This window comes from Bos grunniens, chromosome 17 (assembly GCF_055505025.1).
Source record: "Bos grunniens cultivar Pamir isolate PY7600 chromosome 17, Bosgru_T2T1.0, whole genome shotgun sequence".
Classification (NCBI taxonomy): domain Eukaryota; kingdom Metazoa; phylum Chordata; class Mammalia; order Artiodactyla; family Bovidae; genus Bos; species Bos grunniens.
In genome coordinates this window covers 3,144,289-3,171,689 of record NC_141181.1, presented here as the reverse complement: position 1 = coordinate 3,171,689, position 27,401 = coordinate 3,144,289, and the positions used below count along the sequence as shown (strand labels likewise).

The 27,401-nt window shown below is 38.6% G+C and overlaps 1 protein-coding gene across 3 annotated transcripts; it reads right to left on the bottom strand.

The window, feature by feature from the left end:
* Positions 1–8,301: 8,301 nt before the first annotated feature.
* PLRG1 (pleiotropic regulator 1) lies at positions 8,302–27,391 on the bottom strand. Of its 3 annotated transcripts, none has more exons than XM_086346219.1 (16): positions 27,282–27,391; positions 25,143–25,249; positions 24,784–24,859; positions 23,973–24,115; positions 21,887–21,940; positions 20,643–20,736; positions 20,340–20,421; positions 18,705–18,806; positions 17,669–17,761; positions 13,772–13,921; positions 13,580–13,681; positions 13,143–13,245; positions 12,355–12,463; positions 11,253–11,392; positions 10,606–10,799; positions 8,302–9,989 (listed from the first exon to the last, which is right to left on the bottom strand). In XM_086346219.1, the coding sequence occupies exons 2-16, from the start codon at positions 25,192–25,194 to the stop codon at positions 9,930–9,932; spliced, it is 1,554 nt and encodes a 517-aa protein (XP_086202345.1). In that variant the 5' UTR covers positions 25,195–25,249; positions 27,282–27,391; the 3' UTR covers positions 8,302–9,929. The 3 variants fall into 3 exon arrangements, with proteins under 3 accessions (XP_086202345.1, XP_086202344.1, XP_086202343.1); XM_086346218.1 differs by having other exon boundaries at positions 24,788–24,859; XM_086346217.1 differs by lacking the exon at positions 24,784–24,859.
* Positions 27,392–27,401: the final 10 nt, after the last annotated feature.

The following is a 27,401-nucleotide window of genomic DNA, read 5'->3' as shown; positions in this document are numbered from 1 at the left end:
AAAATAAAAGACAGCCAACTAAACGTGAATTGAAAATAAGCAATGAATGCTTTTTTTATTATAGATATATCCCATGCAATATTTGAAACACACTTATAATGGAAAGTTATTTATTTGAATTTTACATTTATCTGGGTGTCCTGTATTTTACTTATCAACTCTAATGACAAAAGCTCAGCCTTTTGTTTAATTATCTTCCCTTATTCTAGTTTCTGGGTTGATACTGTCCATTTCTGAGTCTTTGAGGATTGATTCTACTGCATAAAATAGCTTTCCCTTTTTGGCTTCATTCATTGACAGCTTAAGTTTTCTCTAGCAGCAGCAGCAGCAGTGTGTTGGTTACCATTTGTTCTACATGACTTTTTATTTCCAAAATTTTTTGTTTTTTTCTTGTTGCTTATTCCCACTCTTGTGGTTTTGTTATTGGTGAACTTGAGTTTCTTTCTTCATCATGAAAGAATCTGGAGACAACCAAAGAGGTTAAGAAAGTAAAGGAAATGTTTATTAAGTAAGGACATGCACATGCTCTCAGAGGGCTCCCCGGTGGGAAAGAGCCTGCCTGCCGATACAGGGAACAGGAGAGACGCAGGTTCAGTGCCCGTGTCAGGAAGACGTCCTAGAGGAGGGCCTGGAAACCCACTCTAGTGCTCTTTCCTGGAGAATCGCATGGACAGGAGTCTGGCAAGCTACAGTCCCCGGGGTCACGAAGTCAGACAGGATTGAAGCGAGTTAGCACGCATGCATTCTCAGAGGGAGATCAGGCAGACAGGTAAAGAATTGGTGCCCTGGGCCTCTTTGGCAAGTTGGTTTTGAAAGTGAAAGTGAAGTCGCTCAGTCGTGTCCCACTTTTTGCGACCCCATGGACTGTAGCCCACCAGGCTTCTCTCCCATATTATTCTCCAGGCAAGAGTACTGGAGTGGGTTGCCATTTCTCCTCCAGGGGATATTTCCGACCCAGGGATTGAACCCGGGTCTCCCACATTGCAGTCAGATACTTTACCCTCTGAGCCACCAGGGAAGCCCGTTGAGTAGAGTGAAGTTGCTCAGTCGTGTCCAACTCTTAGCGACCCCGTGGACTGTAGCCCACCAGGCTCCTCCGTCCATGGGATTCTCCAGGCAAGATTACTGGAGTGGGTTGCCATTTCCTTCTCCAGGGGATCTTACTGATCCAGGGATCGAACCGAGGTCTCCCGCATTGCCGTCAGACATTTTACCGTCTGAGCCACCAGGGAAGTTGGTTTTGAGCGACAAACAAATACAGGGATGGAATATTCACTGAGGAAGAAGTTTGGGGATCAGCTTCCCTGATTTTCATCCCGGCTCCATTTTTCCAAGGGGAGGAGGGATTTCTGTCCCCATTTAGTTTAGATCAGAAGTGCCATGACATTGGTGCATGAAGAGTGCTTCTTATCTATAAGGCTAATCTTATGGGTCTTCTCAGGTGACGTAGTAGTAAAAAATCTGCCAGCCAATGCAGGAGACCCAAGAGTTGTGGGTTCAATCCCTGGGCCAGGACGATCCCCTGGAGGAGGAAATGGCAACCCACTCCAATATTCTTGCCTGGAAAATCCCGTGGACAGAGGAGCCTGGCAGGCTATATGGGGTTGCAAAGAGTCAGACACAACTGAACGACTGAGCACAGTCTTATCCAACGGAAAGCACAAGGAACAAAGGTTTACATTTGGATGCAATGCAAGAGATCCCGCTTTTCCCCACCTTTTTTGGGTCTGCTACTCAGACCCTTATAACGCAATTTCCTGTCAGCCTGAAGTTTTCTGCTTTCCTTTGTCTATGAGCCCCTACTGTTCACAAGAGGCCTGATTTCCTGCCACCTGGCCCCTGTCCCCATTTCTCTGCTCATAGCTAGCTACCTGCCTGCTATAACAGTTCTTATGCCTAAAACAAACAAAAACAATTCTACTGTCACTTTAGTGAGGTTTTGGGAAGAAGCAAAAGTAGATTTATATATTCAATCCACCACTTTTATATTTATTTAATATATTCTTACCATTTTTTTTTTCTATTTTGGCTATTTTTCTTACATCAGCAAGTTTGAATCCACTTCAGCTTTTCTTTTAATGGCAGCATAGTATTCTCTGTGCCACTGTCTCTATGTGCCAGAAGTTACTACTAAACTAATTTTTACTAAAGGAATTAGAAATTTCTGTTGGCTTTTGAGAGCTGGGAGATAAAGACAAATGTGGAAACACATTTCCTATGAATGTGTCTGGACATGGAACAGTTATGTATGAGTGAGGAAACAGCTAATAGATTTGATTATCTGGTTGATATTTTCTATTAATATTTTGACTGGAAGTAGTAGTTACTAATTCCTAATAGATTGCAAAGTAAAAGATTTACCTTAGCTTCTATTTTATACTCCCATTAAGGGTTTAACTGATGTCCTTCTAGACTTAATACAGACTTTTTTGTATTAAGATCATACTATATATTGTTCTACACATTTTCCCCAATATTCTGTGGCTATGTTGTTAAAATTAACTCATTATGTTTGGCTTTCCTGGGTCTTCACTGCATGCAGGCTTTTTCCAGTTGCAGCGATCTGAGCTATTTATTCTTTCCTGGCGGAGCTTGGGCTCTAGGGCTTCGCTGCCCTGCAGCATGTGGAACCTCCCCCAACCAGGGATCCAACCCACATGCCCTGCATTGTCAGGCAGATTCTTAAGCACCGGAACACCAGGCCAGTCCTGTGGCTATCTTTATACATTGACATTGTCTAATATATTCTTTTTAAAACATGCTATTTTTTCATACAGAAAAACGTATTAGTCAATCCTCTATTCATGGGAAGATGCTTTGTATATGTAGGACAGATACTCCCACCTGCCATTCTGATCTTTCAAAAGTTTCTTAAATATTTCCCAATTGATCATCAATTTGTCAACACCTCCAACAAAACTCATTGAAAATTTGATTAGGATCATATAAATCTACTTTAATTTTCACGGAAACAGCATATTTTAAAATTTATCTTTTCTTCCATGGTCAAGGTGTGTCTTTCCATTTAAAAACTTTCAATCAAACTTTACAAGATTTCATGCAAAGATGAGCACAATAAAGTACAGAAACAGTATGGACCTAACATAAGCAGAAGATATTAAGAAGACAGAAGAACTATTCAAAAAAGATGATGTGATCACTCACCTAGAGCCAGACATCCTGGAGTGTGAACTCAAGTGGGTCTTAGAAAGCATCACTACAAACAAAGCTAGTGGAGGTGATAGAATTTCAGCTGAGCTATTTCAAAGCATCTTTTAAGATGATGCTGTTAAAGTACTGCACTCAATATGTCAGCAAATTTGGAAAACTCAGCAGTGGCCATAGGACTAGAAAAGGTCAGTTTTCATTCCAATCCCAAAGAGAGGCAATGCCAAAGAATGTTCAAACTACTGCACAACTGCACTCATCTCACTGCTAGCAAAGTAATGCTCAAAATTCTCCAAGCTAGGCTTCAACAGTACGTGAACTGAGAAATTCCTGATGTTCAAGCTGGTTTTAGAAAAAGCAGAGGAACCAGAGATCAAATTGCCAACATCCACTGGATCATCAAAAGAGCAAGAGAGTTCCAGAAAAGCATCTACTTCGGCTTTATTGACTACGCTAAAATCTTTGACTGTGTGGATCACAATAAACAGTGGAAAATTCTTAAAGAGATGGGAACGCCAGACCACCTGACCTGCCTCCTGAGAAATCTGTATGCAGGTCAAAAAGCAACAGTTAGAACTGGACGTGGAACAACGGACGGGTTCCAAATTGGGAAAGGAGTAAGTCAAGGTTGTATATTATCACTCTGTTTATTTAACTCCTATGCAGAGTGAAGGAAAGTTACATGGCTCAAAATAGCCTGGAGTTAAAACTCCCCTCAAGGTCCTCCCCACCATTCTATGCAAAACAAAGAACTCTCTCATCCCCCCCCTACCCCCAGCAAAAAATGGACGTTAAGGTTGATTACATCCAGCTCCCAGCCAGTCAAGCCCCTGGCCTATCTCCAAAATTCCTTGCCCCAGCTGTTTAAGAGATAACTTCTCCGATAACCTTGGAGAAGAACAGGCCCCCTTAAGACAGTAACTTTCCACATACATGCTTATATATACTTTCTCTTTTCTTGGGTAAGTGCAGCAGCTTGCTAATCTGACTGCTTCCCCTTCTCGCCTCATTAAAGGTGATCTGTTCCTATAAAGTGCTGGTCTCGTTCTTTTTCTGAACCTTGCCTTCTCTCTTACCTTACACAGAGTACATCATGTGAAATGCTAGGCTAGATGAAACACAAGGTGGAATCAAAATTGCCAGGAGAAATATCATATATGCAGATGACACCACCTTTATGGCAGAAAGCAAAGAAGAACTAAAGAGCCTCTTGATGAAAGTGAGAGAGGAGAGTGAAAAAGCTGACTTGAAACTCAACATTCAGAAAACTAAGATAATGGCATCTGGTCCCATCACTTCATGGCAAATAGATGGGGAAACAATGGAAACAGTGAGAGACTTTATTTCTGGAGGCTTCAAAATCACTGCAGATGATGACTGCAGCCATGAAATGAAACCATGCTTGCTCCTTGGAAGAAAAGTTATGACCAGCCTAGATAGCATATTAAAAAAGTAGAGACATTACTTTGCCAACAAAGGTCCACCTAGTCAAAGCTATGGTTTTTCCAGTAGTCATGTATGGATGTGAGAAATGGACCATAAAGAAAGCTGAGCACTGAAGAATTGATGCTTTTGAACTGTGGTATTGGAGAAGACTCTTGAGAGTCCCTTGGACTGCAAGGAGATCCAACCAGTCCATCCTAAAGGAGATCAGTCCTGGGTGTTCACTGGAAGGACTGATGCTGAAGCTGAAACTCCACCTGGGTTGGCCACCTGATGCGAAGAACTGATTCCTTGGAAAAGACCCTGATGCTGGGAAAGACTGAAGGCAGGAGAAGGGAACGACAGAGGATGAGATTGTTGGATGGCATCACTGACTCGATGGACCTGAGTTTGAACAAGCTCTGGGAGTTGGTGACGGACAGGGAAGCCTGGCTTTCTGCAGTCCATAGGGTCACAGAGTCAGACACGACTGAGTGAGTGACTGAACTGAACTGAATCAAGTTTTATAGTTTTTTTGTTCCTCTACATAGTTTCCACATTTCCTGTTAAAGGTATTCATATATATATATATATATATATATATATATATATATGATAGGTTTTGTTCATAGGCTGAAAGAGATTTTGGTCTTTTAATTGGAGGATAATTGCTTTACAATGTTGTGTTCGTTTCTGCCATGACAATGTGAATCAGCCGTAAGTATGCATATGCCCCTCCTTCTTGAACCTCCCTCCTATCCCCCATCCCATCCCATCCCATCCCATCCCATCCTTCTAGGTTGTCACAGAGCACTGGGTTGAGCTTCCTGCGTTGGAAGTTATACAGCAACTTCCCACTAGGTATCTGTTTTACGTATGTAGTGTGTATGTTTCAATGCTGCTCTCTCAATTTGTCCCCTTCTCCTCCCCTCGCTTTGTCCATGTCTGTTCTCTATGTCTATTTCTGCCCTGCAAAGAGGTTCACCAGTACCATTTTTCTACATTCCATATATATACATTTATGATATGTTTTTCTAACTCACTTCACTCTGTATAACAGAATCTAGGTTCATCCAACTCACTAGAATGGACTCAAATTCGTTCCTTTTTACAGCTGAGTAATATTCAGTCCATGGAGTTTTCCAGGCAAGAGTACCAGAGTGGGTTACCATTTCCTTCTCCAGGGGATCTTCCTAACCCAGGGATGGAACCCAGGTCTCCCACACTGTAGGCAGACGCTTTACTGTCGGAGCCACCAGGGAAGCCCAATATTATATTGCATATAGGTACTGTAATTTTTTCATCCATTCATATGTGAGTGTACATCTAGGTTCCTTCCATATCCCAGCTACTGTAAATAGTGCTGCAGTGAACACTGGGGTACATCTTTTTGGAAAGTGGTTATTTTTAAGACAGTATAAAACTGCTAGCTCACTGCTGTTTTCATGTCCTGTATTTATCTTGTATGGAATCATCTTATAGGGCACTTTCACTAGTTTTTAACTGATTTTCTACTGCTTGCTTTGTACGACTCATCTATAAATCATTATAATTTGACTTTTAATCCTGTTAAAACTCCCAGAACCATATCAAATAAAAAATGAGTATAGGTATCCCTTTATTATTCCTGTGCCTGCCTCTGTGTTCCACCATGAAGGACAATTTAGTATTACTTCCTAATTACTCCTTAAGAAATTTTTGACATCTCAGCATTCTCTTACACCTGGTATTATTCTTGAATCCTGTCAAATGATTTTTCTGCAGGTATCAGTTGATGATCTTATTTATCTGAATTTTTTTTAATAAAATGTTGTCGAACATCTAACTAGTCTTCAGTTGTTTTTCCAGATATATAATTCAGTCATTTGTTAATAATGTTGTTTCTTACTTTCCAATTATTATAATTTTACTTGAATCTATTAACAAATGTAGTGGAAAGTTCTAAAAAAAGTTAAAGTAGTGATGATGGGTATCTTTGTTTCTGATGTTAACAGGAATGCTTCTAGTATTTCCCAGTTAACAACTGAGGCGGGGTAGTTAGATTTAACCATGTTCTTAAAGTATCCATGTGTTCCTATTTAATAATTTTTTATTTAATGAAAAATGGATTTTGAACTGCCTCTACCTTCTATAAAGATGCTCGTGATTTTTTTGTTATATAAAACAATGTGGTGAACTACATCATTTCCTAATAGGAAACATTTTTAATGAAACTTTCCTTGCACTATTAGACTAAATTAGGTATGTAAAGCTTGATTCTTTTATTAAACTTTAACTTTACTACTGACTTTTGTGTTGATTCATAAGCAAAATGAAATTAAAATTTCCTTTGTGCTTTATTGGATATTTTTGTTATACTCACACTTTAAATCATAAAAAGCTCTCCTTTACCTAGGTCCTAGAAAAATTTAAAGTGCATTGTAATTAGAATTTCACTCTAAATCTGCACAAGCTTGGTGATGTGTGCAGGTGGTTTTTATAGGAGTTGACTATTTCTTCTGTGGTAATCTGTGTAGGTTTTTTGCAAGTCTGCAGTCATAGGAATTTATATAAAAATTTAGGAAAATTTAAAATTTACCATTCTATTTGACTCTTTCAAATATAATAGGCATGGATTTGGACAGAGTTCTCTCCCCCAACCTCCCTTTATCATTTTTATTAGGGTATCTATGATTCTTCTGTTTCTTATCTAAATAGTTTTATCTATTTTAATTTTGTAACCAAAAATTAACATTTAGGTTTATTACTACTAACTCTGTATCTTTATTTCATTATTTCTTATCAATTCTTTTTACTATGTTTTAAAAGCTTCTTCTAATAATTATGTTGAACACATTTGTCTTCATTACTTTTGGATCGGAGTCTGTTAAGACAAAGGGAAGTGAAGAATCAGACAAGAGGTTAGGTTATAAATGGGTAAAGAGAAATGGTACATACCTAGAAACGAACATTTGGTCTAGTGATTTTTTAAGACAGTCATTTTAAATATATATATTATTTAAATTACAACATACTTGTTGATGAGCATCATTTGACAAAAAGGGAATTTATGCTGCAAAAAAGAAAGGGGTTAATTATGAAAGTTAAGTTCTTGAGTAGGCAAGAGTATAAGGCAGTAATTGTATACATACTCAACAGAGTTGTTAGTAGGTGGGTAGTTCATCCTTTGGAAAAGAAGGTGTAATTTTATTTGTAGAAATGAGTGTGGTCACTGCTGATGGCTTACATATGGTGTGTGCTCATAAATCAAAAATGAGTTCAGCTAGCACAGTTGTCTCGCTAACATTTTACAGGTTCTTGAGTGTACTCAGGGCCTAGGCACAGGAAGGTTCAGGTTTAACTTGGGTTGAGGTTTTGCCAAGTAAATACAAAGAACAAAGGCACACACAAGAAATCCTGCTTAAGATTTCATGAGGTTCGTGACCATACATGGTGGAAACTTTCTGCAAGAAGATTCAACAGCACCACAATACAGAACAGCATGAATCAGGGAAATGGATTTTTCTCATGCTCTTCAGAATTTGATACTTGTGTCTAACAAGCAGAGTAAGCGGAAGCTTTGCTAGGCAGGATGACAAGGGCTATATCATCCTCACCTCCTTGTTCTAACAGTTTCTCCTTGTCTTTTGGACCAGGCTTTGGACAGTATTCACCTCTATGATCTTTCTTCTGTTGGAAGGCATAATTCATCTCTCAGGGATGCAAGTGCCGTGGGTTTTTTTTTTTTTATTTAAGTTTACAAAATACATGCTTATAGAAAATTAAAACATTATAGAAATATATGAAGCCAATCATGAAAGTTCTCCCATAATTCCACTCTCACAAAGCCACTGATAACAATGTGGTGTTACTTTCCTATTATTTTTTAGAACATTAACAAGTTATCAAAAAAAATGCTTGTACAACTTCCTTTTTCATATAACAGTAAAATTTGGACATCTTATTATTCCAGAGATATTTCTCACTCTTTATGGAGAGAAACTGAAAATACCATAATATATTAAGCCCTTATTGTTATAACGGACATCTGGGCTAGTTTTAATTAAAGAACAAAGGTGAAATGAACTTGCTGTGTACACTTGTCAGATTATTCATATTAGGCAGTTTCCTAGTAATTTCATTTCTAATGAAGAGTTGGCCAAAGATTCCAAGCATTTTCAATATACTCTGGAAAACTACCCTCCCTAAAGGCTTAACAACTACATTCCCACCTACAGCATGCAAGATGGGACACATATATTTGGAAATCCTTATTCAAAATTATGGTTTAATTTCTTCATTTGAAACTATAAACTGATTGTTCTTATAATTGTGTTTTCTAACTATAGAAAGTAAAGTGTGATAAATTTTCTTGACTGATAGGGCATGAGGATCCTAAGGATAGAGGCACAGGCATCAAAAACTTAAACTTTTCTATGGAGTCTCTGCAAAAGACTGCAATCCTCAGTATAGCTTCAAACAATTGGTATCTCCAGTTACTTCTCCAGGGTTTGATACCTATATTGGTAACCTACTGCTTGTGGAATAAAACTGAAACTCAAAACACAAGCTTTCCCTACAGCTGTTCTCATTCAAGTGCAGCAGACAGCTCTCTGTTCCTGGAACATACACCTCTTGAATGTCTGGTTTTTGAGTTCACACCTTGCCTTAGAATACCCTTTCTTTCTGTGACCTCTCAAGACTCAGCTCAAACACCACTGACTCCATGAAGTCTTCCACAATCATTCCCAAGGAAAAAAAATGGGCTTTTCCTCTGTGTTATCCTGGTTTTTCACTGGCACTTCTATGATAGTATTTCTGTAGTAAGCTGCTAAAAGTGGAAGTCTTAAAGGACAGATACATTTTATCTGTATACTTTCTGAATAGTACCTAGTGCAGAACTTTGCAGAACATGTGCTCAAAAACTGTTGGTGAGATAAACATACATAAGACTTAAAAATCCTTTAATCCCAAAATATCAATCACAGATACCAGTATTTAAGGGTTTAAGAGAAAGATTACTCCCCTCAAAACATGTCCTACTAAAGTAAGCAGTTTTGTAAGTTAAAAAAAAGGGGGTGTGTTTTAATAGAAGTGGCAAATCATTCTGTTTAGGATAGTTATAGTCAAAAAACTCACATATGCTTGATATCTACACCTTACTTTCTAGGATCTCAAACTGTTAATTTTAGAAATAAAAACATGGGGGAGGACAGTTCATTGTAAAATATGAAAATGCAATGATTCAAGCATGAGTTTTTGCTTTATATTCCTAGCCAGAGCACAAATGACTGGATATTCTCATCAAGGCCAAGCTAAAAAGAAACAAAAAAACAAAAACTGCAACCACAATGAACACATCAAAATCTCTTTCTCTTGATAATTTCTGGCTTCCAGCTGACTGGATGAGTTTCTTCTGTCTAAAAACAGAAAAGTAAGTAAGTTAAAACAAAGTATTACTGATCTCCTTCATATTTAATAAGTTCCTTTCTAACAAAAATAAGGCACTTATTCTAAATTATATTACTTGGCATTATACATATAGCAGTTCTTTAACAATTTTAAGATAGGTGACAAACTTTTGGCATTACCTGATTATTTATTATCTAATAAATATTAAGATAAATAATATTTAATATCTAATAAAGGATGAATGCATTTGCTACAAATTCAGTTCATGGTGCTTCATTTTAAATCTAATGGTTTCTAGATATTCTAGTAACACCTAAGATTCTGATTCTAGAATTAATTTGCATAGCAATCTATTTTTTTGCTGTTATTCTTAGGGTAAGATTTTCTTAATAACTCTAATAAGCAAAGTTGAGATAAAATCAAAACTATCTACAGATTTGCTTCATCAATGAAACCAATGCAACAATCTATGAGCAGACACTATTCAGCATGACAAATGTTTTAGTATTATGAAGATTATTTCCTCTCCTGATAATTTCAATAGCTTTAAAATGAGAAAATGCCTGGAAAATTGGTAAAGCTGATATATTCTACTTTAAAATATCTATGAAATACAGAACTTACTGCTGTATCATCCTCTTTGTACACTTTTATGGTTTTATCAGCTTCAGCAGTTAGTAATCGACTTTCAGACTGATCGAAAGCACAAGCAAATATTCCTGACTCACTGTCCAAAGACCCAGGCTGCACTGCTGCGTGAACCCTCTGGAAATTGTAGCCAGTTCTCCAGTCCCAGAGATGCATAGTGCCATTGTCAGCTTAAAGGGAAAGACAGGTTAGACCAAGTGTCCCCTCAACAGTTCAGCCTGACAAACACTTATTAAGGACCCATCCTCAGCCAAGCACCATGGAGTTATAAAGATACATAATACACAGGCACTTAAGCTCCTCTTAACATCAATTTGTCTACTTTCATTTGTGCTTAATTCAGAATTTATTATAGATCTCAAAAAGCATCACAAAATGACATTCAACTTCAAAACACACAACCAAACTTTAGATGATTTCTGGCATAAATCCTTAACTTAGATCTATCAATGTGGGAACTTAAAGAGAACTGAACTATGAAATATGCTATATGTATTATGAATTTGCATGAATACACATGTTAAACAGGCAAGTTCTATTCTAATACGTCAGTGTAATGACTTAGAAATTTTATTCGCTAAAAAAAAATAGACTAAAACATATTTATCATAAAAATACTTTACCTCCAGATACAAGCACTCCATCAGAATTTACTGTCAATGTGTTAATAATAGCATTGTGACCAGAAAGATTTTGAATGAAACTTCCATCGGGGAATTTCCACTGTTTTATGTTATCTGGAGAACCAGATGCAAATGTGTAACTGAAATAAGAAAAGAATTAATAATAAAGTAAACAAAGTTAAATACAATGTGGATTTAAAAAAAAATCTTATTATGGCTACATTTTGCATGTATCATCAGAATCTATGTAGTTTTGGCAAAATATTATCATCATACCAAGATAAAAATATCAAGACAAAAAGATCTGTTCCAACTTATATCAGATTTCTAAATTACTTTAAATGTATAAGTCCTAGATTGAAGTTATATTCTCCTCTCATTTCCCCAGTGCTCTACACTGAGCTAAAGCAATAAACATACAACCCCCTAAACTCACATGAAGGGCAAGGGGTGATGTAAGTGTTTTGGAGAAAGCGAGAGAGAAAGCCAGAAGAAGAGAGAAAGAAGAAGTAAGAGAAGGAGAGGAAGAGAGAAGGGAGTCAGGGAGAGGAAGAAAGGGAGTGAGGGAGACAGGGATCGGAAGGAGGAGACAAGATAAAGGCAGGGAAGGTGGGGAGGGAGGCGAGGCAGGAGACGAGTGACCTTGGGAGTGCCAGGGGACAGGGTTTTACAGACAGCAGGTTGTGATGTTATGCTCCATCTCTCTGTGAATAATGTTCATGATACCTACTATTTTTTTCCTATGAATATTAATTTTTTCATTATGAAATTAACTATTCTATGTTTAGTCCAGTGTCCAATAGTATTTTTGTCCAAAACATTAAATCTAGCGACTATTAGCTTCCATTATGACATGCAGCCTGTCACCATGATTTATTTGTATTATCTCATTTGACATCATTTTTCACCATGTAGAAAGTTTTCTTCATCTTATGGAGGACAAGAAAAATACTTCACAAGGAAAATAAAGGAAATGCAAGCTCATAAATGGAACAGGTCTGAAAAATGACTAAATGACTACCAAAGTAGTACTAATTTTGCTATTTCTGAATTATACTAAGAATTGAGGAAGAAGAGAAGCTACTTAGGAAAACAGACTTACTGTCTTGGATGTAAAACCACAGCTCTGACTGATTTTTTGTGATTTGTTAATGTGACTCTTGTTTTTCCAGCCACCAAATCCCATAATCGTATTGTAGTATCATGGCTTCCTGTAAGGAGAATCCCCAAAATACAGACCAGAAAAAAAGAATGCAAGAGTTAAATATAATAAAACCTGAAGCATTCTTCTACAGACACATATATATGGAACGAAAGTTGTATCAATCTTTGACTAATTGCTTTCTATACTTTCAAAATATTTGGTTGATTTTAATTCTTAAATGTAATAAATGCTTAGTACACTGTCATCTGAAGAGCCAGAACAAACGTGAAAACAAATACATAATGTTATTCCCTAGTGGAGAGGAAGGCAAAAACTCTAATGATTATTTAAATAAAACAAGGGAAGGAATTATTTTCTAGTCTTAAAGATTCATTGCTATTAACCATGTTTGAAGCAAAGCAAGACTCAAATCAGTTCTAAAAGTCCGGGGTACTGCGTCTTCTAACATTAATTTCTTAGACTGCTAATTTTGAAACTATAAAACAGCACTTAGTTGTATCTAATAGCACTACTTTCTAGTCAGACATTACATGATACAAAGATTCTATGATATATAAAACTTATGACATAAAAACAGAATTAAATGTTACCACAATAAATTTCAAGTGCACACAGAAACACTGAATATACAACACAAAGCAAGAATCACAGTAAATATGAAAAGTATATAATCATAATGCACGCTGATATGAATATACCGTAAACTTGAAAAGTACGGATCATACCAGTGATAATTTGTGGTTCCGCAGCCTGACACCTCACTGTAGCCACTGCATTAGTATGTCCAGATAATGTGTGTACACTGGCTTTAGTTCTCACATCCCAAATCTATAAAAACAGCACACAATACCATCAATGAAAACAGGTATTCCCATCTTCAGGCAAGTAACAAGATCAATTCAAGCATGGGAACTGACTAGAAAACTGTGTCGACCTGTCTGAACAGAATGAAGAAAGTGTGTAAATGAAATAACCTGTCACATTTCAGGGGCAGGTCCACCCAACAGTGGACATGGTGAGGCCACAGAGCTGGGGATGAAGACTAGGTGGGGTACTGACGGGTCAAAGTAAGGATCTTGAAATTCTCTATCCAGAAACACAGACCTCAGGATCGCACCCTGCAGGGAGCAGTGTATGCACAGATGGGCTCCAGTCCACTTACCCGTGCGGTTGAGTCTCGGCTACAGGTCACCAGCACATCGATGGTTGGGTGCAAATCCAAGCCGTACACGGCACTCAGATGTCCATGATAGTGCCTTATAACCTAAAAAAGAAGGGAGGAGAGTTAACATATCTGTAACTGGGAAGATAAATAGGGGCTCATGATGCTTTCAGTCCTCAGCTCCACACATACCTTATTATACTCGAGATCCCAGCATTTGACTTGCTTGTCTTCTCCACAGGAGAACAGGTACGGGCTCCTCGTGCTCACTATCACACCACGTACTGTGCTTATGTGCCCAGTTAACGACAGTTTCAACTTGCCACTAGCCAAGTCCCAAATCTGCAATCAAAAAATACTTAATTTTACTCTTGCTGATTATTTCAAAGCAAATTTTTAGAATCTTAATGTTAAAACTGTCATCAAAAGTGAAAGATAAAAACATATAAAAATATAAAAGTTTGCAAAATAACCCCATCACCAAAAATAAAAGCAGGAGAAAGAGAATTAAAAGGCATGCTCAAACTGGGAAAGTATTTGCATAGATGACAAAAAGTTCTTAATATATAAAGGGTACTGAGCCAAAGAATGAATACTGAGGTATTAAATTAGTCAAGGATGGCATCAACTTAAAAAGAAATCCTGAAAAGTAGCAAATAAAGTATTAAAAAGTTCAACCTTACTACAAATTTAATATACAGTTTTCTTTTTTAAAGATTAGATATTCATTTCTACTTATACTAGCATGTTAAGTTGCTTCAGTCATGTTCAACTCTTTGTGACCCTATGGTCTGTAGCCTGCCAGGCTCCTCTAGAGGTCCATGGGATTCTCCAGGCGAGAAACTGGACTGGGTTGCTATGCCCTCCTCCAGGGGATCTTCCCAACTCTGGGATCAAACCCACATTTCCTGCAGTGCAGGCGAATTCTTTACCGCTGAGCCACCAGGGGAGCCCATCATATTCATAGGTATTTTTAAAGAAACATAAGTAATGTCCTGAAAAGGATCCTCTCACATTCTGCAAGCATCAATTCACCCATTTTGGAAAATAATTTAACTTTTGGGTATCAACTTCAAGAATGTCTGACCTTTTAATACTTTTTCTGGCAAACTATAACAAAGCAATACAGAAAATACAGAAAAAACAATAGAGAAAATTTAAAATACAGAAAAAGCTTTCAGTTCAGTTGCTCAGTCGTATCTGACTCTTTGCGACCCCATGAATCCCAGGACGCCAGGCCTCCTTGTCCATCACCATCTCCCGGAGTTCACTCAAACTCACATCCATCAAGTCGGTGATGCCATCCAGCCATCTCATCCTCTGTCGTCCCCTTCTCCTCCTGCCCCCAATCTCTCCCAGCATCAGAGTCTTTCCAATGAGTCAACTCTTCGCATGAGGTGGCCAAAGTACTGGAGTTTCAGCTTCAGCATCATTCCCTCCAAAGAAATCCCAGGGCTGATCTCCTTCAGGATGGACTGGTTGCATCTCCTTGCAGTCCAAGGGACTCTCAAGAGTCTTCTCCAACACCACAGTTCTAAAGCATCAATTCTTCGGCGCTCAGCTTTCTTTATAGTCCAATTCTCACATCCATACATGACCACAGGAGAAACCATAGCCTTGACTAGACGGACCTTTGTTGCCAAAGTAATGTCTCTGCTTTTGAATATGCTATCTAGGTTGGTCATAATTTTTCTTCCAAGGAGTAAGCGTCTTTTAATTTCATGGCTGCAGTCACCATCTGCAGTGATTTTGGAGCCCCCAAAAATAAAGTCTGACACTGTTTCCACTGTTTCCCCATCTATTTCCCATGAAGTGATGGGACCGGATGCCATGATCTTTGTTTTCTGAATGTTGAGCTTTAAGCCAACTTTTTCACTCTCCTCTTTCACTTTCAAGAGGCTTTTTGGTTCTTCTTCACTTTCTGCCATAAGGGTGGTATCATCTGCATATCTGAGGTTATTGATATTTCTCCTGGCAATTTTGATTCCAGCTTGTGCTTCTTCCAGCCCAGCGTTTCTCATGATGTACTCTGCATAGAAGTTAAATAAGCAGGGTGACAATATACAGCCTTGATGAACTCCTTTTCCTATTTGGAACCAGTCTGTTGTTCCATGTCTAGTTCTAACTGTTGCCTCCTGACCTGCATATAGGTTTCTCAAGAGGTAGGTCAGGTGGTCTGGTATTCCCATCTCTTGAAGAATTTTCCACAGTTTATTGTGATCCACACAGTCAAAGGTTTTGGCATAGTCAATAAAGCAGAAATAGATGTTTTTCTGGAACTCTCTTGCTTTTTTGATGATCCAGTGGATGTTGGCAATTTGATCTCTGGTTCCTCTGCCTTTTCTAAAACCAGCTTGAACATCAGGCAGTTCACAGTTCATGTACTGCTGAAGCCTGGCTTGGAGAATTTTGAGCATTACTTTACTAGCGTATGAGATGAGTGCAATTGTGCGGTAGTTTGAGCATTCTTTGGCACTGCCTTTCTTTGGGATTGGAATGAAAACTGACCTTTTCCAGTCCTGTGGCCACTGCTGAGTTTTCCACGTTTGCTGGCATTTCGAGTGCAGCACTTTCACCGCATCATCTTTCAGGATTTGGAATAGCTCAACTGGAATTCCATCAACTCCACTAGCTTTGTTCATAGTGATGCTTTCTAAGGCCCACTTGACTTCACATTCCAGGATGTCTGGCTCTAGGTCAGTGATCACAACATTGTGATTATCTGGGTCGTGAAGATCTTTTTTGTACAGTTCTTCTGTGTATTCTTGCCATCCCTTCTTAATATCTTCTGCTTCTGTTGGGTCCATACCATTTCTGTCCTTTATTGAGCCCATCTTTGCATGAAATGTTCTCTTGGTATTTTTAATTTTCTTGAAGAGATCTCTAGTCTTTCCCACTCTGTTGTTTTCCTCTATTTCTTTGCATTGATCACTGAGGAAGGCTTTCTTATCTCTTCTTGCTAGTCCTTGGAACTCTGCATTCAGATGCTTATATCTTTCCTTTTCTCCTTTGATTTTCGCTTCTCTTGTTTTCAGAGCTATTTGTAAAGCTATTTGAAAAAGCTTTAGGCCCACACTAATTACACAAAAGCATTGCTTATGATAGTTAAAAATGAGGAAGCTAAAAAACTTTAATGTTCAACAGTAGGAAAACAGACTACAGCGTATCCAATGATAACAATACTATAGAAGCACTTAAAAAGATGTTCAGAGGAGGGGTGGATAGGCAGTTTGGGATTCAGAGATGCAAACTAGTATATATAGAACTGACAGACAACAAGGTCCTAATATATGGCTCAGGGAACTATATTCAATATCCTGTAATAAACCATTCACATATATACATGTATACACACACACATGTATATGGGGCTTCCCAGGTAGCACTAGTGGTAAAGAACTCGCCTGCCAATGCAGGAGACGTAAGAAACACAGGTTGATTCCTGGGTTGGGAAGATCCCCTGAAGAAGGGAACGGCTACCCACTCCAGTATTCTGGCCTGGAGAATTCCATGGACTGTATAGTCCATGGGGTCTCAAAGACTCAGACACAACTGAGTGACTTTCACTTTCACTTAAGTGAAAAAAAACCTGGGACAGAATTACATATTTGAACATGAATGTTTAAAAGATACACATTTATAACCACAGGAAAAATGCTCAGAAGAAAATGCAGATACACATACACAGAGAAGTTAAAAATAAATTTATTCAAATATCTGACAGTAATAGGATTATGTATGGGTCTACATTCTTTTCTTCTCCTTAACATTTTCCACACTTTTTAATAGATAAGCCTGCTTTAATTTTGTAATCAGAAGGGGAAAAAATATGAAGGAATTACTTGGAGACAGTCAGCATGCACTATCTGGAAAAAAACTGTTGTTTAAATACCACTTTCTCAAACAGATACTTATTTGGGACATTTAACTGGTACAAATTATTTTAACAGGCAATAAATTTTACTGCACACTCAGGTCTACAAATCAGAGAACTACAACAGCAGTTACCCAGAGGAAATAACTTAAAACACATTAAAATTACATGGCAAACAAAAAGTCATATTTACTTTTTTCTTGTTTTCTTATTACCTTTATAGTTCTGTCAGCAGATCCAGTAACAAACCACTGATTTCCAGGTTCGACAGCAATACATCGAACCCAGCCAAGATGCCCACTGATCACCTGTATTAAGGAAAAAAGACAGAATGAGCAAGCTCACTATACATAAACTAAAGCTGATTCAATTTCAAGTCATCATGCTTGTGTTAAATTTCATCCAATCTGACTTGCCCTACCCCTATCCTCAAATGATAAGTTTATAAGATTAACTGCTAATTAGATTTTAAGATAAGTGTTAAATTATCTTCAACTGGTGAATGGATGAATATACAAACTGTGGTATATCTATACAATGGATTACTGCTTGACAATAAGAAGGAATGCATTAATACATGCAACAACTTAGATGAATCTAAATGCAGTAAGCTGAGTGAAGAAACTCAGCCCCAAAAGATATATACTGAATTTACGATACAACTGAAAAGCACAACTATAATGATAGAAAACAGATGAAAGGTTGGCAGGGTAGGGAAGGGTGTGATTATAAAAAACAGCCCAGGGGTATGTGTGAATTGATAGAAGTTCTAATTATCCAGATTGTGGTAGTGGCTAACCAAGTTTATAACCTTTAAGATTTATTAGATCTATACACCAAAAGAAAGTCTATTCTATAGTCTGGTGACATGTACAGCTGTCTGTTTCCTACTATTTACATTTTACTTAATATTTGGTACATTTGAAATGTCCTGATGCATTGATTTTCTCCTTGACCTTCATAAAGACACCTCAAACACATTCCTAAATTTATTTTGTGTGCTCTCCATTCAGGAGCTTTCATCAATATTTTATACTACATTTTATACAAAATATAAGTATATAACTTCTACTTAATGAAGTTTACTTTCCAAGATATCTTTTAAGATAGTGCCTAACCCCCTTCCCCCCAACCCCAAACTACCAGCTGTCATATAGTCACTGTTTCCTCTTTATTCTAGCCCTTGGCTCTTGTTTAACTGGAAAGCAGTGATCATGTTTCTGTAGTGCAATGACAGACAGGGTCACTCACTCTGTAGAGTTTCCAGGGTGGGTGCCACTGGGGTTTTGGCATTGTAGGGGCTTTTTTAGGCATCAGTGCAGAGTTCTTGGCATTGCTACCCTCCATAACAACCTAGATAAGGAAAAGATTATATTATTATTAAAGACATCCTATCTACAATTTCATGTTATCAATTCTAAAATGGAAAGTCAAAGAGGGGATTTATGAAAGGCTTTTTTTTCCTTAAAGGAAAGCTGAAAAATATTTGCATACCCAGAAAATGAGTCTAAGACTTCCAATCAGAACTATATGTTCTGTTTGTTAAGTTTGACTTTAAAACACAAAAAATCTCATGAGGCAAAACCTTAGCATTGAAAGCACATATCACTGTGCATGGGTTCAAAACCCAATTCTGTCCATTACCAGCTGAAGACCTGAGGTAAGAAATTAAGGCATTTCTGTGCCTCATTAGTAAAATGGAAATAACAGCAACTGCCCCACAGAGCGATTCCGAGGACTATGACAGAGTGGTTAGTGCTCAACATAAACTTCAATTTTTAAGTAACTGTAAGTGGATTAATGCCACTGCCTTTGTCACGTTTTAACATTATTGATCTAATATTACAAAGGAGATTGAAAGTTCCTTCTATTTATCTCCTACAAAAGTATTTCAAGACTATATAAGGGTATACTAGCTGATATAACCATCTACTGCTAGCATCCCATCCAAAAAATACTGAAGTCTGTAAACCGCCTGTGCTCAAGAGGCTTACGTTATATCCCAAGCAGGCAGAAAGTCTGGGAAGATCCTGTGAATGGAGGCTAAAGAAAAATGTGGTGGGAGGACTACAAATTTACTCACTTCATAAAGCAACTGCACAACAAACTGAGGAAGTAAGGCCTGTACTTATGTCAAGTGACAGCATAATAAAGCAAACTGCATTTTTAGTTATTCTTTCTACAACTACTTTCATTGGTAACAACAGCTGCCACTTACTTACAGATAAATTATATATTTTTAAATGCTCATTTATAAAATACTAGTTGTATAGCCTATGAATACTATAATGCCAATAGCACTCAACTCAAACAGGATAAACCAACTGAGAGCTTAATAAAAGACACTTCACATCTAACACATACTAATACAAGCTTCAGAACAACAGTGCTTGTATTTTTAATACTGGGTAACAAACAGCAACATCACAGTATCCTCATCAAAATAACTGTCACGCCCAACATGCAAGTAAGACACAGGATTAATAGAACTTCTTTTGTCAGTTCACTAGCAACTTAAATTTTAGGGCTATGAAATATTAACAATGAGCTCAGGAAGAGTCTGCCTGCTATTGCAGGAGACCTGGGTTCAATACCTGGGTTGGGAAGATCCCATGGAGAAGAGAGTGGCAACCCATTCCAGTATTAATGCCTGGAAAATTCCTTGGGCAGAGGTGCCTGGAGGGCTACAGTCCCTGGGGTCACAAAGGGTCGGACAGGACTGAGCGACTAACACTTTCACTTTTAGGCTGCTATTTACTTGAAAAATCCCAAGGAAAATGTTCATTCATTTAACATTTCAGGTGAGACTCTTAAGAGTAAAGGGACACAGGCAGTATGCTCCACAGTCAGAAACCCGCAGCACGGCAAGATTCGACACAGACTCACCGCCCCTGCAGGCTGCGCACGGTCAGGAGCCCCGGGGTGCCGGTATTCACCGCCAGCAGGCACAGGACGATTTGCATCAGCTCTGAGGAAAATGAAAAGAACCGGCACACTGTAAGTAAGCAATGCCTCCAGTCACTTCATCTGCAGGACTGACTCTTTTTTAAAAAGTTTTTGTAAGCACTGGTAAAGGAAAATGTCACATAATACATAATTACAAAGAAACAAATTTAAATATGAGAAAAAAATGTTAAAGCAGTAAACTATGCTTTCAAAATCTTTGTAATTTAGAAGCATATTTCCTACCTGGCTTGAGAAGCAGGTAATGCCACAGCTAAGGACTGTGCAGCTGATTCACTTGGCATTCTTTGGATCTTAGTGTCTGCTGTCAAAGCAACCCCTGTTAAAATTAGAAAAAAATCAACTATTTTTAGTATCTATCTTTGCTTTCATTTATATGCATTTACAATAAAAAACTGGAGTAAGACATGCCAAAAAGGAAATGTTAATTATCTCCAGATGGTGATATTATAAAAATTTTTATTATATTTTGCAGGCCTTTTGTTTTTAACTCTTCTATAATAAATATTGCTCAATGTATATCTCAAATTTATCTCACACATTTAATCAAAATAGTTTGATATGAACATAGCCCAACATAGTAGTTAAATTTAATACATAATAGTTAAATCTCTATTATCTTAGGATACTACTTTCAAATATAAAAATTAAGCAATTCCCCAAATACTAACAGAGTGTTTCCAAGGGTAAATGTAAATTCCTACAACAAAAAGCACTAATTTATCTATACTTTCAATGTGATGAATTCTGTCCTCTAAAATTACTAGAATCTAGATATACTAAGGCAACCCACTCGAGTACTCTGCCTGGAAAATCCCATGGACGGAGGAGCCTGGAAGCTGCAGTCCATGGGGTTGCTAAGAGTCGGGCACAACTGAGCGACTTCACTTTCACTTTTCACTTTCATGCATTGGAGAAGGAAATGGCAACCCACTCTAGTGTTCTTGCCTGGAGAATCCCAGGGACGGCGGAACCTGGTGGGCTGCCGTCTATGGGGTCGCACAGAGTTGGACACGACTGAAACGACTTAGCAGCAGCAGCAGATATACTAAGCTTTGTGTCCTCCACTCTGTGACTGTGGCCACTCTACTTGTGTGCTAATTCCTCTACACGCACAACATAGCCAGGATATGTTTCTATCATACCTGCTTCTACATGAACATTTTCAACACTTTTATAAGCTTAGTGATATTAATGTGTCTAACTAAACCTTCAGGTAATAAGCTTGTCTTAGCCCAGAGCAGTCTTTTGAATTCTTAGCATAGTGACTGATGAAAAATAGGTGCTTAATTTAGTTTGCAGAATGACTGCATATGAAACTTAAGTTAATTCTTATCTAAAATGCTCTGCCTGAATATCTGGTTATGGAGCTTATCTTATATTCTACAGGCAATGGGGATCATATTATTGGCTCATTCGTGGAAATATAAGTGACCATAAGACATTTTCAAATATAACAGTTCACTTACCAGGTCCTGGTGGATACGGATGTGTACCTGTCACCAAATATTCAACTTCTTGTCCTACCAAAAGAAAGAGTGAGAAAGAAAATTCATCAATGGCAAAATTACCTTATATACACATGCTATTTCTTTTAATGAATTAAATAATATTAAATTATCAACTGGATTTCTTAAATTTTCCCAACTAATCAAGTCTCAGAAATAAGGTAAGTTGATCATTTTTGTTTTGGCTTCTGGAGACATATACACAGCTATTTCCTTGGCCGTTTGCTGATGTGAGGTCAAGAAAGCTTGTAAGTTTGTTACACAGCAATGTAATAGCAATAGAAAGGCCATCCTGGCAAGTAAGAATCCACTCAGGCTTACCTTCTAAGAAAATGGTTTTCTTGTGGAACCCTGGATTATCTTTATTCACTATGATTTTAGTACTTAATATCACCTTTCTGAATTATAGCCAAAACAGACAGATGCCCTCTCCACAGGTTAGGAATTTTCCCTTTAGTCTCCACTATGAGAAAGGCAATGCCAAAGAATGCTCAAACTACCGCACAGTTGCACTCATCTCACATGCTAGTAAATTAATGCTCAAAATTCTCCAAGCCAGGCTTCAGCAATACGTGAACCGTGAACTTCCTGATGTTCAAGCTGGTTTTAGAAAAGGCAGAGGAATCAGAGATCAAATTGCCAACATCTGCTGGATCATGGAAAAAGCAAGAGAGTTCCAGAAAAACATCTATTTCTGCTTTATTGACTATGCCAAAACCTTTGACTGTGTGGATCACAATAAACTGTGGAAAATTCTTCAAGAGATGGGAATACCAGACCACCTGACCTGCCTCTTGAGAAATCTGTATGCAGGTCAGGAAGCAACAGTTAGAACTGGACATGGAGCAACAGACTGGTTCCAAATAGGAAAAGGAGTACGTCAAGGCTGTATATTGTCACCGTGCTTATTTAACTTAAATGCAGAGTACATCACGAGAAACGCTGGACTGGAAGAAACACAAGCCGGAATCAAGATTGCCAGGAGAAATATCAATAACCTCAGATATGCAGATGACACCACTCTTATGGCAGAAAGTGAAGAGGAACTCAAAAGCCTCTTGATGAAAGTGAGAGAGGAGAGTGAAAAAGTTGGCTTAAAGCTCAACATTCAGAAAACGAAGATCATGGCATCTGGTCCCATCACTTCATGGGAAATAGATGGGGAAACAGTGGAAATAGTGTCAGAATTTATTATTTTGGGCTCCAAAATCACTGCAGATGGTGATTGTGGCCATGAAATTAAAAGACACTTACTCCTTGGAAGGAAACTTATGACCAACCTAGATAGCATATTCAAAAGCAGAGACATTACTTTGCCAACAAAGGTCCATGTAGTCAAGGCTATGGTTTTTCCTGTGGTCATGTATGGAGGTGAGAGTTGGACTGGGAAGAAGGCTGAGCGCCGAAGAATTGATGCTTTTGAACTGTGGTGTTGGAGAAGACTCTTGAGAGTCCCTTGGACTGCAAGGAGATCCAGCCAGTCCATTCTGAAGGAGATCAGCCCTGGGATTTCTTTGGAGGGACTGATGCTAAAGCTGAAACTCCAGTACTTTGGCCACCTCATGCGAAGAGTTGACTCATTGGAAAAGACTCTGATGCTGGGAGGGATTGGGGGCAGGAGGAGAAGGGGATGACAGAGGATGAGATGGCTGGATGGCATCACTGCCTCAATGGACGTGAGTCTGAGTGAACTCCGGGAGTTGGTGACGGACAGGGAGGCCTGGCATGCTGCGATTCATGGGGTTGCAAAGAGTCGGACACGACTGAGCGACTGAACTGAACTGAACTGATGACTATCATCAAATCCTAAGAATCTCTGTCATCATCATAACAGTTTTTCAATTTCATATAAGGAAAAAAATCCACCAACCAATAATCTCACTCATTATGAGGAAATCAGGACTTCTACTATAATCTTGGTATAGCTGTTAAATAGGGTTGTGATTCTAAGAAGTCCTTCTAGGAGGAGCACTAATAAGATATTTTCATTTTTCTATTTTTAAAATTCACATTTAAATCCTGACAATTCTGACAAAACCACGCTCACCTTGATTGGCAGGATACTGTTTGTGTCCATATGAATCTGACGCATTCTGAGGGACTTTCTCTTTAAGATTTTCTTTGGAAGTAGGCATATGCAACACAGGACCATATTCATTACGCAGCTTGATTGCCATTTTCCGTTTGTGACTATTTAAAAATTATAAACACAAAAATGTATCTTTGAGTACTTTAAATATATTTATGAATGTAAATATATTCATAGATAGCTAGGACACAAATTTTTAAATAGCTTAAGCTTGCCTAATCTTAATGTAGAAAACGTTTCTGGTAAGATTTTAAAGTTAAACAACATTTTAAAAAATTTCCAAGTGCATTTCCAAACTTTGTTCACAATCTACCACACAGCATCCATTAAGCTGAGTATGTTTCAGTTTGTTGACCAATTATAAAAAACCTTCATGTTGATTTATCGAAGGTCTAACTGATGTTAAAATATATAGAAACTAATATATCCTTTAAAAAATGTCAGAGTCAATATACTTCCCTTCTATATGTCTAAATGTAAAAATACAGTTAAGAGCTTCTATAGTAACCTTTCCTGGATATATCTAGAAAGACTAATTAAAACTAATCCCAGTACTTAGTTCAGTATTTTACAAAGAAATGCAAGTACTATGCTACTTTTAAGGACAGCCCACTTTGTTAATTAAATATAAATGCTTGTTTGAGTAATTAGGTAGATTTTAAAAGAAGGGTAAAGGACAAAGAAGGAACACTGCACATAATGCAATCCCAGACTGGAGCTGGAGATGTAGAACCAAAAATATGCCACCACTCAAGAATCTTCATCATACTAACGAGAAAAGATGGGAGTAGAAGTACTGGCCAGGTACAATTTCAGCTCAGCAAGGCTCTGAGAGCAGCAGGAAGCTGAAAGCACATACAAAGTGATTGATTATAAAATATAACACCTAAAAGGGACTCTCCTAATTACTGGGTATTTGTAAAATGCAATTAATTAAGGGGAATTTTTCTGTAAAAAGCCAAAAAGTAGTTAAATCAGCTTAAATTATGCCAAAACATCATTCATTACTAATAGATCTCCTAAAAGTTAGTATTACTCACTAATTTTTAAAGGTTCCCCTCTCCCTGCTCTCTTCCCCCATTATTAAAAGTTGAAACATTCTAGCAATTGAAAAGGAACTATCCCTACCTCTCTTCATCCAAAGGCACAGGTTTTCCATTATCAGCCACAAACATGTCATGGGTTCTCTTCAACGACCTGAACACAAGCGTGTGTACAGAATGCTTCTGCACCTCCTAGAAAGAAAGAGTGTAATTACATACCTAGCTACAAATTACATACACCATAATCTAAACTGAAGCAAATTAATGATAAACTTTACACCTTTAAATATGTAAAACTTTGTACCACTCACCACAGCTATTTATAACAAGCTATAGGAGTCAAGTTCAGGGAAGAGGAGGAAGCTCCTCTTGGGCCACAGCCCCAGGTTTACCAACCGAGCGATGCCTGAAATCAGTCACTTGTTCAATACACATTTACTGAGTTCCTATTAAATGAGTGCCAGGTATTGTGCTAGAAACTAACAACAGAATAATGAAAAGGCAGCCACCGTCCCTGTGCTCAAGAGGAAACATAAAAATAGGGTAAGTAACTCCATATTTTAATAACTGCTATGAAGGAAACAAGCAGGGGGCTGAGACAAACAGAGCAAGACCTTAGGCTGGTTATGGAAGATCTCTCTGAGGTGGCAGCTAAGCAGAGAAGGAATCAGTCTTGCACAAAATAGAGGTAAGAACAATTCAGGCAGGACTTCTCAGGTGGTACAGCAGATCAGAATCTGCCTGCCAATGCGGGGACACAGGTTCCACCTGGTCGGGGAAGAATCCATAGGCCACAGAACAACTAAAGTCCCTGCGCCACAACTACAGGAGCCTGTGCGCCTCGAGTCTGTGCTCGGCAAAGAGAAGCTGCCGCAATGAGAAGGTCCCGCACGGTAAAGAAGAGTAGCCCCTCCTTCCTTGCAACTGCAGAAAGCCCACGCGCAGGAACGAAGACCAAGCGAAACTGAAAAAAATCAATCAATCAAAAAAAAAAAAAAATCCAGACAAGGAGAAAAAGCCATATACAAAAGTGTTCTGTAACTGAAATACTGCCAGAAGCTGTAGTACATAATGTACAGTACAGAAGCTGTAGAACATAGTATATGTTCGGTGAAAAGGAGGGTTCGTGATGGAAGATGAGGTTGTAAGGACAGACAAAGTCCCGGTAAGTTGTTTTTTATACCATTGCAAGACTGTGCATTTTTGCTCTAGTTTTACACAGGGTCACTAAAGTCTCATACAAGAAAAGCTCGATCAACTTAGGTTTTAAACAGATCAATTTGGTGCGGAAGGGAGAGGGATGACAAACGCGGAAGCAAAAAGACCGACCACCTAAAAGCAAATGTATTAGCGCTGGTGGAAGATGATGCGGTCTGAATTCAGGTGATGACAGTGGGCCTAGACAAAGAGCCAAGAATTCTGAGATTAAAATGAACAGAGCTTGCTAACAGAATGATAGTTCAAACTAGAGGGAAATGCAAAAATTCAAGAATGGCTGGTTTTCCCGGAAAAGAGCTTAAATAGAAGACAAAGTGAAGACCAGAGGAGACCACCAGTGAGGACACAGAGTCACTGACTCTACCCAGCAGACGGCGAGTACCTGTTGTCAAACATCGATGTTCAATAAAAGCCACGCCTAAGACCGTGACGAACTCCGTACCCAAGGACCGCGTGAAAACTGGAGTAATTACCTCAGGCTTCCCGCCTAGAAGGCCTTCCCTTACAGCTCAGTTGGTAAAGAAACCGCCTGCAATGCAGGAGACCCCGGCTCCATTCCTGAGTAGGGAAGATCTGCTGGAGAAGGGAAAGGCTACCCACTCCTACCCACTTCAGTATTCCCTGGACTTTCCTTTGGCTCAGCTGGTAAGAGAATCCACCTGCAATGCGGGAGACCTGGGTTCGATCCCTGGGTTGGGAAGATCCCCTTGGAGAAGGCAAATCCAACCCACTTCAGTATTCTAGCCTGGAGAATTCCATGGACTGTATAGTCCATGGGGTAGCAAAGAGTCGGGCACGACTGAGCGACTTTCGCTTCACTTCACAACTCCGGCTTCTTCTCTTCCTCTAGAAAACCTTTCGAGACCACCCGGTCTCGGCCAAACAGCCTCCCCCTCGCAGCCACTACTCTCTTCCCACACTCCCAAACCCTCGATCGCCCACGCCCGCTGCCAAAGAAAAACAATCCAGAAGCAGACGGCCCCTGAGCACCCAAGTGTCACTTTACCTCGACCATGGCTCTGCCGTCTATACAGGCGCTCCAGCAGGGAAGAAGCAGTAGAATCAGGAGGACAGGACAGAAACCGCCGCCACCTCGGCTCAGCCCCTTCCGGAATTGCGCTTCCTG

Bases quoted from the DNA above. Each gene is read 5' to 3' on its own strand.
- PLRG1 (XM_086346219.1), bottom strand. From the start codon at position 25,194: ATGACATGTTTGTGGCTGATAATGGAAAACCTGTGCCTTTGGATGAAG. The intron at 20,737-21,886 runs GTAAGTGAACTG...TAATTTTAACAG, and splicing joins TCCGTATCCACCAGGACCTG to GGGTTGCTTTGACAGCAGAC. The intron at 18,807-20,339 runs GTGAGTCTGTGT...TTCCTTATCTAG, and splicing joins GTGCGCAGCCTGCAGGGGCG to GTTGTTATGGAGGGTAGCAA.